The 12,487-nt window shown below is 36.9% G+C and overlaps 1 protein-coding gene across 1 annotated transcript in view; it reads right to left on the bottom strand.

The window, feature by feature from the left end:
* The window catches only part of LOC126369289 (unconventional myosin-XV), a 140,265-nt gene that overhangs the window by 48,147 nt on the left and 79,631 nt on the right, over nt 1–12,487 (bottom strand). The window contains exons 19-21 of the mRNA XM_050013646.1: nt 12,283–12,440; nt 11,702–11,945; nt 11,088–11,263 (exon numbers count right to left, since the gene is read on the bottom strand). Coding sequence (XP_049869603.1) covers nt 11,088–11,263; nt 11,702–11,945; nt 12,283–12,440 — 578 coding nt within the window. The remainder of the gene's footprint in view (nt 1–11,087; nt 11,264–11,701; nt 11,946–12,282; nt 12,441–12,487) is intronic.

Here is a 12,487-nt window from a genome sequence, read left to right as displayed (position 1 = left end):
TTTTATTTTCAATAAGTAGTAATTTGAAACGATCGTAAACCGCTTATCACTGTTACTAATCCGATGTTGTTTTCCTCACTGGTCTATCCACAGTTCTGTGTAAATCTATGCTCCTGCAGCTGCACGATGCGCAAAATGATTGATTATATTGAGAATAATAGCTCATGACTAATATCTGGAAGATTAAAAAAGAAATATTGTCTTTGACATTTGTTTACATACTTTTATATGCACAGACATCAAATATCAATATTGTTTTTTGGATGAATTGCTTCAATGTGGCCTTTTTAGACTCCTGTCCTTCTGTCCATTTTACTCTTTTCTAGTTCAGTTCAAGTATAAAACATAAATTTTATTAACATAAACCCAAACAATTAAACAGTTCCATTAAATTTTATTAGTAAACCTCTCTGTAGAGCACTGTACGGATGAAAGTATGCCGTAAAATGAAAATAAACTATGAAATAGCAATTAAAATTAACTAAATTAGCATATGGGAGAAATTTACTAATTTTAATTAATTATTTACTGGATTACTTTACTAAATTTAAACAGTAACTTTTATATCAAATGTTTGAAATTAAATTACTTGAAGACAAACGTAGTAGATGACCTCTAGAGAAAACTCGAGAAAATTAAATCGAAAATCGAAAAAAGCCGGGACCAACGTGTTAACCATTACACCACCACCGGGTCCTTATCCTGACCATGTGAAATTGTCAATCTATAAGTAAGTATCATGATTATGCCGACGCCGGGTGAGTGTTATATAAACTGAAATCCCTTTAAAACTATAGAGGAGACTGAACAACGTTAAGACCTTGCTTATTTTTAGGAAAAGCAACTGGTTTTCTTTACTTTTATTGAAAATCAATAACCGTTAAATTATTCAACAGTGTTGTCGACATTGTACGTTAAACAAGAAACCATGAGAGTTTTCAAAGTGTAAATTGTTTCTAAGAAAATAAAACAAAGTCCAGTGACATTCTCGTCTGGCAAAATTATGAAATATGTTGCTGATTTCAACTGAACTGGAATCAATCTCATGAATAGATTACACAGCGGCAGATGGCCGCGATTCGAAAGTGTTCGCACGCATACCGACAAAAAACCAATAATCGATTCATAATTATCGCGATTCAATCGATTCTTAACATCGATCTTTTATTGATTCGTAATAACATGCAAACTAGAGAATATTTTTATTTTTTTTAATTATGTTGCCATTCGTTGACCAAACTTTTGTGTAATTCAGCTGATTACTAAACATGTTATGAAACGGCTAACTTGCAACATGCAAGTAATTATAACAGTGTTTTGAGATGAATAACAAAGTATATTTTTATCAAATGAAACACTTTACTTAATTTTACGTATTTTGGTTTTGGCCACATGAATTGAAGTTACCAATAATATATTAATAACAATAACATACATATAATACCTATAACAAATGAAACTGCGACTTTAGAACTTTCAATGTAGGCAAAACATAGAGGCACGAAATATCCTGAATACTTTACGTAAGTACTAAGCTATCTTTAGGCAATACCTGTAAATGAATGGTATTTTAGGTTTAAGTTAAGGCATCCCAAGACCGCAGCCTAGGTCGTTATAGGCAACCAGGTTAACGCAAACCTGTCGCCAACGATTCATCCGCAAAGGCAATCACTGCACTGATATGGTAAAACCATGAGGTATGAAACTACCCATATAGGTTTACGATTAAAGCCACTTAGAGTTTGGATATTTTTGAACGTGTATTGTTAAATGCCGTGAAGATACTTATAAACGATTTTTGTTTGATGCTCTGAAAATTATGTAAACTGAAACTGTCTTTCTGTTAAGGATTTAACATTTGCAATTATTTTAAGTTAGTAGGTAAGTATTTATTCGTTCGTTGTGCTACACTCATCAGTTTTGGACCAGTTTTTCAATTAACGATTTTGGATTGGCATGAATGTTGTATTTGATAAAATAATGTGTTATTCGTTCATAATTGCACTACGATCTAGGTAGGTGCTCCCGATAAACTGGTAAAATCATCACGGTACCTGTGGAGCATCAGTCTTCTCCGTGAGATTCTCGAACCTGGCGAGGATCTCCTTCACAGACACTTTAGGTTCCATAGTCTCCTCGTGTATCGTCTCCATGTGTCCACTAGACGACGACGAGAAACTTTGGGGGCACTTCTTCGGGGATCTAACGTCCGTCTTGCGCGTGCGCAGCGGTTCTGGGTCGCGGGTGTCCGCGCCGGAGTCCGAGTCTTCTGGGGCGGAGGCATCGGCAGAGGACGCGGCGCCTTCCGAGGAGTTAATGAGGGAGTCGAGACTGGGCGCTCTGTGGGGCGGCGAGCAATCCTCGCAGTCGAACTCGAGGCCGTAGAGGCGCTGCAGGTGGCGCCAGTTATCCCGCATGGCGAGAGAGAGGCGCGGGCGCTGCATGGTGCGCGCGGCGGCGCGGTTGCGGCCGGACTGTGAGCGCAAGCGCCGCGGACCCGCGACACACCGTCGCTGCCATGGTGTCCACTTGTTTACACTTCTATTGATTCGCGGGGTTAACTTTTTTTATTGTTAAGCATACCTAATAATCGCGCCGGAAATACGGATTCAACGGTCAACATTAAGGAGGTTAATGCTTATATTAAGCGAGTATAGGAAATCTTTAGTTTGGAGCGCAACAAAGAAATCGAATAAACGTATCGTTACGATCCGTTCCATCTCGATCTAAGATAAAAAGTAGTTCCCTATGTAACGTGGCTATATCCAGCGACTCATGGAACATAATTTGTAATTAATGTAACGTTACACTTCCAGAAGTTTCAATGGATCGTTTCGCTTTCATTCGCTGTCGTCGCGTATCAAAGTGCGGGATAATGCCACGCTGCAAGTGCCCATTAAGTGAAATTCCGGCGGTCTACGTTTATGTTGTATTTTCTACGCACGAAGACAACCGCTCTCTATGAGAGTATGAGCATACAGCGCCAATCTCCGTTTAGATATTACATTCGATTATCCAATGCTGATGCCAAGATAGATACACCTTCAAGATACCAATAACGTGATAAACTGCACTCCTAAATGCACTTTACCACGTTAGGTACGTTAGATACGATTTGATCCGTGCACGCATTTAGTGGTAACGTTTTGTTTAACTTTTTTAAAACCTTCATTTATCTCTGTGTAGGTACTCATCTTTATTGTATGTTTCTGCGTTTGTAATCAATCATTTATTTACCTACAAATAATATAGATGGTTATTTTGTAATGTTTTTACCTGCCTCTAAAAATTAAACTACTTTTTATGAACATTCGATAGGAGTTTCCCAATAAATGAGACTTAGGTCTTAGAACCTACAGCTTTCGAAAACAAGGAAAGAAACGCTATATTTAGAGACCAGTCATTCGTTTAATGTTATCATTAGGTACATACCTACCTTTAGTTCGTCAGCGATCGTTGCGCGCCATCATTATAATTTCAAACTTCAACTTTTTTCTAAGGCAAAGGCATAAAATGCGTTCTGCCGACCGTCACATCCAATGCGCGGCAAAGTACTTATAGCATAATGACGGAACCATTCCCCATGTTATCTTAATAAAATCGCATTTAAAGGGAAAGTCGTCAAATGAGCAAATTAAATATTAACGTACTCTTTAGTGTGAATGTATAAGTACTTCAATGTAGACTTGTGGACCAAGTTTTGTTTCAAGGCTCGTGAAAGTTCACGTAGAACGAATAAGTAGTTCAAGTATATTTTATTATTGAAATTAAAACATATTCTTTTTTTTCTAGAAAATCTTGTTTCTTGTAAAGTATACAAGTGAAATAACCTACTCGAGTTAATTAGTAGAATGATAAAGCAATTAATCGTAGCAATGCAGTAAAAAGCAACCGAATATCTACAGTTCACTAGACGCACGCACGTACAAAAGGAATATAAAAAAAATGAATATAATCATTGACTCGCATTCATAGCTTAAAAAACATCTGCAAATTGGCAGAGTGGTGGCGTCTTCGTTGCGCAACTTTAATAACAAAACAAAAAATCGATACACCTGTTACGGCACTAATGTTGCCAGGTGCATTCCTTATAGCTCGTGGGATGTACACATTGTACGTATACTCGCAATGAAAATTTGTTAAGACACAATTTGACACAATATTGCAAGGCTCTTGACTTGACTTCTTCCTATTCCTAGCGATATGATAAGTGGGAGAAGATATATTTTTATGAGAAATTAAAATCAGAGAGCCTATTTTTTATTTTAAATTACAATAGAGTCTTGACTTGTGACTTATTTAAAATATTATAAAACCTTCCTTACGATACAAAGAGTATTTACCACTATAGCTCTCTCATGTCAATGTTACAAAACAGTTTTCAAAATCAGGCGAGGCTGAATGGCCTTAATCTTTGCCTATCCTTGGTGAACTTTTTCTTTCTTTTAAACCAAATTAAGCAAAGGTTTGTGGCGGCGAGTGTCTACACAGCATAGCACTACGTGTAGTGTGTGGCGGGGGCCGTTAGCGGTCAGTGTAACGGGCCGCAACGGGAGACATACGCACCGGCGCACGAGCCGATTGCCGGGATATAATGTACTACATGGAATTAGTTGCAGGTGCAGGTAAAGAGTTACCAACATCCTGATTACAGCTGGATAGCACCATGTTGAGACAATAGCATTAATATGAGATAAAAAATACTCATATGTGATCTTATTATTTGGTCGATAAAAGTAGAGATTCAATGTTTTTATTGTCGCCATGGCCGAATACGGCTGGAAAGGATATTATTATTATTACCTACCTAAACTTTGAATGAACTAAAATATAATGCTAAGAGGGATATACGTACGAATTTGGTTTTGCGAGTTACCTACGTCAGAGCCTACCAAAAGGAGTAAGTAAACTGTAAGGTACACTGAATAACATAAAGTTCAACTGTTTGTTAATAATAACATACCTACTATTAAACAGAACGACTTGTTCAGTACAATTATCGATTATATTTCAATAAGATAACAATTTACAATCGTCTCAATGCGCGGTAAGAATTAAACCTTTTTACTTTTGGATTTTTTTGGCCTGGTTACATAGACCTTTAGGCCAAAGAATAAGATCTGACAAATAATGATAGTGTTGTGACGTTCATTAGCATAGTGATGTATCAGTCGATACTAGGTCGATCGATTCTTTTCTATCTAACACTATCTACACTACGTTTAAAAATAATGTTTTCAAGTTCCGTCGACAGGTCAACCAGTTGAGTGGACTGACTGCACAGAGAAGTAATCTACAAGTCAAGTGGCTGTAATGAGAGCAGTAATTGTAACAGTTAGCTAGCTAGCTATATTACAATCACCGCCCACCGTGACCACTAACTATGTTTACTCGCCGCCGCTTTACCGTTTTTATCTTCCTATTATTAAAATTTAGATTTTTTATTTAAAAAAAATCGAGTGGCAATCGTTTCGAGAAGTCGACGAATCGAGAAGTGCGTTTCGGAGGTAACTGGTTTTCCCGCTTCGCTTCTGTAAACAACTGGACCTGTCAAATTTTTAGGTTAGGTAAGTGAACCCCGTAAAAAGTTGAAAGACGGGATAACGGAGATGATGATTTACATTTTTTATTAGCAGTTTCGGAGACGTCAGAGACGGCGACTCCCATAATGTCTATCCCGGGTCGTTGTTGTTGTGGGCTGTGATTTGCTGACGAAACCGAACATCGACTTGAAAATCCGGTCACATGCCACACAGTAAAGCTGGCCAGCCGAGTTGAGTATGTAGTTGTAGGAAGGCTTTCGATTAAAACTTCCGCATTTGCCGCTTTGCAAACGCTAAACAATGTTCTTAACGCTTTTCTTGTTATAAATTTACACTTTTGCGGTCGATGTGGCGCGAAATTGTTCTGACGCAGAATCGAATTCTACACTTACCTATGGTTTGTTGGTGATGCTATTACCATAAAGCGATCGACAGATCATATAAACTACTAGTAAGAAGTCCATCTTCTTGTCCTGCCTCTACATCACTGGATGTAGGCGATCAGTTCATGGAATGTGTTCCTTCGACTGTCTCTCTTTGATGTGTTCTCTTTGATGTTGTCCACCTATATGTGTCTCGGTCAAGTCCATAATACATTATAATTAAGAGTACTAGTAGAACGTACCAGAGCGCGGACGTAGCCTCAAGTTGTTTAACTGTTTCCAGTTTTCAAAACGATGTTGTTGGTTCTTGCGTAATCGAAGTTCGACCGAGATTGCATTGCTCACAATAACATCATTAAGTGCCTATATGCTTTTTTTGACGTGACTTATTGTTGATTTGCGGCAGATGACATTAACTACTTGGCCGGACAAATGGGGAGCGCTGAAGGCTCTCACCCGGTAATCATTAGATGCGATAATAACCTAAACGAATAGGTAGTACGTAATTTAGTATTTATATATTCATTTTGTTAAAAACTCAGATAGTTTAGTGGTGCAAAACGTTTGAGTAGTATTTAATAGAAAGTTTACCTAGTTCAGTATTAAATCAGACTGTCAAAGTGCAAAAGCCAGTGCTGTGAATTTCATTACCATCGTTAGTGACGTATCAAACGAGATTTCGTCGTCGACACTGTGACCTCTAGGTTATAGAATTATAAAAAAAAAGAATAAAATAGAAATTGTTTATTATAAAAGTTTGTTTGTTTTCAATAGTTTATTCTCTACGCACGCAGACGAAATCGAGATAAAGAAGCTTGATTGTCCATAAATATCTCAGATTAACTCTATCTTCTTCGCAAGTATTAAGACATAAAGATGCGTGAATAGATAATGTACCATTTGCTTATTACGTAAAAAGAACACGATGTTACCTCGAACGTATTAATTTTATTACATGATTTGAAGATAGCAAGAAAAAGCTTTAAAAAAAAAAGAATCTACGGCAAAAACGTAAGAGAGAACATAACTATTGAGTAATGTCTAAGAAAATCATAATAAAAAAATTAAAATTACGTTTTTATAATTAAGTATCTCAATATATAACAATATATGACGTGATGATCATTAATAAATGAAATAATTAGGGAAATTATAAAAAGAGAGGGCCCTTCACTTTTTTAAATTATTATTTTAAGCCTGAATACTGTTAATAGAGTTTAATACAATAAGGCAGTGAGCTGTTTAGGTTAGGTTAGGTTAGCAAGTTAAAATATCGCCTACATTTATTTCTCTTTGCCAAAACGTCCAGAGGTTGCAAAACATCCATATCCCAGAATGTACCTACCTTATCACTAAATCATTTATTTTTTATTGAATGAAATTAATTATTTCAGTACCTATTGAATAAAAGTATCACAAGAATCTCTTCATTATTTCAATTATCTTATTCTTATTGCACACGGAACAAGTTCACTGGCCAAATAAGACAATATGAGATGCACGAGTTGTCGTATTAGAGTAGTCTATCTACGGTTCGCAACGCAATCATATTGTGTGCATAATATTCTGTGAGATCTTTTACGTAACACACAGTAATAAATTGTACGGCTTACAGTATGCTATACTTAGTGCATATAATGACTGTGTGTGTGGGCCATAAACGAGAAAATCTATTATTTAAAATAAATACAGGGTGTTAGTGACATCGTAACTAAAACTTTGAGGGATGATTCAAACAATAATTCAGAGTTGATAGCAAGTGGAAAGTCCGTCGCAAAAGTACGGAACAGAAAAATTCGTGAATTTTCCGATAGGAAATTCCACTTGATATCAACTCAGAATCATGGTCTGAATCATCCCCCTCAGTATTCGTTACAGTGTCACTAACACCCTTTATATCGTAGGATACAAAAAAAGATTATCATTCAAATAATTCTTCATCCAAATCAATAGAATTCATGTAAATAGACACGTTTCGAGAATCTTTTCAAAATACGATTCGCAACGTGAATCAGTGCGTCGCATTCAGAAATAAAATAGGAGTTATTTCTACTGAAGAACTGGATTTTCTAGTCGTAAGGAAGGCTGCAAGGTCATGCTCTGATACAAGTAACACTTTATTATGTGAACTTCTGTAATACCGGTTTCAATGTAGTAAGTAATATTAATAAGGTTTTTTTTTAAAATTCGCAAGAAGCGAATCGACCCAATTATTAAATTAATAAAAAATGAATTAATGATGTTTCGTCATAGAGGCGCTGTTGTTTCGCAGATTATAATTAAATGACATGACTGGAAACAAGTTTTAATAGTGAAAAATAATGTTAAGTCGCAGTAGGTAAGCAATTTTTTTTTATAAGTCATATTTTAAGTAGGAATCTTGTTATTAAAATTATAGCAATACATGCTGTTGTAATAATTGGGATAACGAAATATTGCTAGTGTGTTGATCCTGTGTGTATTTTTTGGACGTGACTTTTTGTAGATTTGCCGCAAATGGCATTAACTACTTGGGCGAACAAATGGGGAGCGCTAAGGGCTCCCGGTACAAAATTTAAGACAAAAGTTCTAAGGGTGCCCAGTTGGGCGCCTCCTAAGTGTAACAACTTAAGATTTGATTGAATCTGTCTTTGAATTATTTAACTTTTGGCTAAGTTTACCGCCAACAACTTACTTATAGAATTTAAGTTAATATTTAAGTAGGCCCAGAATTCGGCACAAAAACTTCGGTTAAAAATGATGGTGTCTGCTGACCTTACAGCACCGTAATCATAAGAACATATATCTACTCTTACATCACAGATACGAGAGATTTTTTATTTATTTTCCAATAGGTAAGTAGGTGTCGATTTCAATACAAATTAATTTTATTATGCGGAGTGTTAGCCAACAGTTTATTTAATCATTTAATTGAACTGTTGATTGTTATTGAAAGCTTAAATTGTTGAGAAACGTATTGCCTTCAATGTTAGTTCATCTTATCAATGTATTTGCATCAATTAGACTTGTCGGTTATAGCTTTTTACCCTCGTAACTTTTTAGTATAATTGTTTTTTGCCATATTTGTAATGAGACTTTTAGGCTACGTTCCCCAAAAGCAATATAGATGGCTCTGCAAAGATTTTCCTTCGTTTAACCTTCTAATTTCATGGATAACAGTTACTCTGTTACAACAGTTTATCTGTTTTCGGCTGTAAATGATGATACTTGTTTATTAAACCCAGGCGCAACACATCTTCCACCCATTATTATTCTGATCAAAATAAAGAGAAGCAATATAGGTAGCAATATAATTCTAAACGTAATGTGATCCAAATATCAAGCAACAATTATTTTTATATGTGCCTCTGTCATTATTATTATTTTTGAATATTATGTACAGTCATAAGCAATATATTATAATGTACCCACTTTAGGACTCTGTCGCACTAACATATTTGATGATGATGAGACTTACAGTTCAATTTGTCAAAAAAGTTAATGTGACATGGTACCAAAGCGTACCCGGGTAATAAGAAAATAAGTAATTATCACGATAAATCTCGACAGCGCCATCTATATTTGATGTATTTTATGTGCAGTAAAGAGTTTATTTTATAAAAGTTTCCATACATACATAAACTCACGCCTATTTGGGTAAGCAGAGACTATAGAATTCTATTTGCTTCGGCCCCATAAAAAAAGTTAAAGTTTCCCATGGCAATAAATAAAAAAAAGAAAAAAAGAAACTATCGTCAAACAATCTTTACCAAAACCTAACCTAACGATGACCTCTTTAAAAGTATTGTTAGTCCAATTAGCATTTGTCTTTTTTTACAACAACCACACCTTCGAACGCGAGCCACATACCAATAAATTAAGGTGCCGGAAAATGTCAATCGTCGAGTCAAAGTTACACAACCATTGACCAATTTAGGAAGTAAAGACGCTCGTAACTTCACACGCCTAACGCATTTAATGCCAGCATAATATTTATGCTCAATCATGTTCATCTCGTAAAAACGAATCGTCATCACAAAAATTATGTAACTGGTGACTATTCAAAAGCTTCAATAAGTTTAGAAATTGGGTCGTCTACTAGGTTCAACATATAAAAGGAGAAACTGACTGACATATCAACGCACAGCCTAAATGGCTAAACGTAGGCACTTGAAATTTGGAAAGGACGTAGCTTAGGTACCGTAGAGGTGCACTAAGAAAGGAATTCTCGAAATTCCCACGGGAACGGGAGTTAGCGGGAAAAACATTTGTATGAAAAAAACATTCTCATCTCTGAATTCCAGACGAAAGCTTATAGGTACTTTAGGGTTAGCCTCCTCTGATCGTATTTTCCTAAATTTATATTAAACCAAATTATCATAAACTAATAATCTAAAAAATAATAACAATTCATTATTTAACTGAGCTACTTATACTTTAACCTCATTTAAAAATAATAAATTTAAGCATTTTTAACCTTTCTCCCACACACACAAAGATCTCTCTTTTATAACACGCCACGCGGACCAAGGTTCGGGCAAAAGCTAGTAACACATAATCCTCCTTTTAGGTTGAAAGAGCGTATATTCTGCGCAATGATAATGATGTTATGTAAGATGGTTTTTCGCATATTTCATTGATTTTCATTGCTTCTGTTTCTACTACCGTCACTTGGTACGGATATTGTACGACCCAATAAACAATGAACCTGGTCAACATGATTGTCTCGTTTTAATCTGTGCTAATGAGCGTAGTCGCAAAATTTTAAAAATAAAAACTCATATTTCATTATTACTTAATTTTCTTATTGCGGTTGCGTCCTTGAAAAAAAATACAAACCCCAAACACACGTATTTTTTTTAATTTCTGACAATCACTAAGTAATCCATTTAATTTAATTATTTTTACGGTAGGTATTTTTATACCATCTGTATACTATTTGCTTTTACGAAATCTTGTAAAACGCATGATGATTTTACAGCCGATGAACTATGGAAACAGAATATGGGACATTGACCTTTCATTCATAACAAAAAATACACTTGAAATCGGGACATGACCTGTAAATGTCTAACGTGAAGACCCATAGCCGAATATATAGACCTTTTGTAGCTGATTGTTTCCCAAATAAATAATATAGTTATAAGGTCGAATAGTTATAATGATTATAATATAATGGTACCTGTGAGTACTGCAGCGCCATCTCCGCGATGAGCGCATGCGCGTGGTGCGCCAGCGGCGCGTGCAGCGTGAGCGGCGGCGCCCGCGCCGGGGACAGCTGCAGCGAGTGCGGCGCCGGCGACGACGCGCGGAGGCCCTCCAGCGAGATGCTGCGGCGGATTGTTAGACCCGTTGGTCCTGGGGAAGATTCGTGAATTTCAATGATATGCTCTTATGTGCTAAAAGGCACATTAAGCCGTTGGTCCCGGTTACTACTTACTGATTTAAGTACGTAGTCATTACTTGAGTCACGTCAGGGGCCTTTGGCGGCTTAATAATAACTCTAACACCAGGTTTCACGAGGTTGGTCATCCACCTCACAACCCACACGATAGAAGGTGTGCTAAAAAAACTGAGTCATTGCGAATAATATTTTACTGCTTGAATGAAAAAAACTGCTAACTCGTGGTCGGGACTTTCCTAAATTATTTATACAAGGATATTTTTGTGCACCCTTAACACTTTCGAAGATCAATTTGCTAATGGTTTTGAACCAAATTTCTCGTGTACTTAACTATGTTAATTTATTTTTGGCCCTTCATAAATTATTTCCACTTTGAACACATTAAATCTTACCCTTGACTCCAATAGTCACAGCAGTATGTGAGACTGCCAGGACCGCACTTTCTCCCGGAGGCACTCGAGCAGCGAACAATCTCGCGAAGTAGAAGGGCCAAGACCGCGCCATCTCCACCGCCTGTCGTTTGGCCGGCGCTCGCGCAGTCCCGGAGCCCTGCGCGCGCAGCCATGCCGCGCCTGCGCGACGCTCGCTCGCTGAGATACGCAGCGACGGCAGGTTCGAGGTTATGTCGTGGACAATCTGTTGGGGGTAAATAGGGTTTAGTGTGGGACTTTTGTTCCTTTTTGTTTTAGTGATTATTTTATTTCAATTGATAAGCACTGCCTTCTGTCGCACCTTTTCTTTCAAAAGGCAAATGGATTCGTAATAATTTATGTCTTAATTTTTTTTTTTTTTTTAAGATAACAATAAGACGAACAAAATAATTTAATGTCATAAAATATCGCGACAGCTTCGATTCTACATTTTTTATTCGAATCAGCTGTAGCATTTGGACCAAAACAGCACATTTTATTCTAGCGTGGATTTTTAAAGCATAAATATTACACGTATATACGTTTCATAATAGTCCACATACCTGTAGATAGAGCAGGTCGAGCACGGCGGGGTCGCTATACGTCTCGGCGGGCGTGAAGTACTCCTTGCGCACGCGCAGCTTCCATGGCACGCGGCTGTACGTCAGGAATGTAGAGGGACCCTCCAGTGGGAGTAGTGCTGCTGGGGCAGGGACGTCGCCTGGCGGGTATTGAAAAAAAAAATATGAAAGATGATTCCTACGATTT

This window comes from Pectinophora gossypiella, chromosome 8 (assembly GCF_024362695.1).
Source record: "Pectinophora gossypiella chromosome 8, ilPecGoss1.1, whole genome shotgun sequence".
NCBI lineage: Eukaryota > Metazoa > Arthropoda > Insecta > Lepidoptera > Gelechiidae > Pectinophora > Pectinophora gossypiella.
Note: the sequence above shows the minus strand (reverse complement) of the source record. Positions and strands in the feature narration are given on the sequence as shown.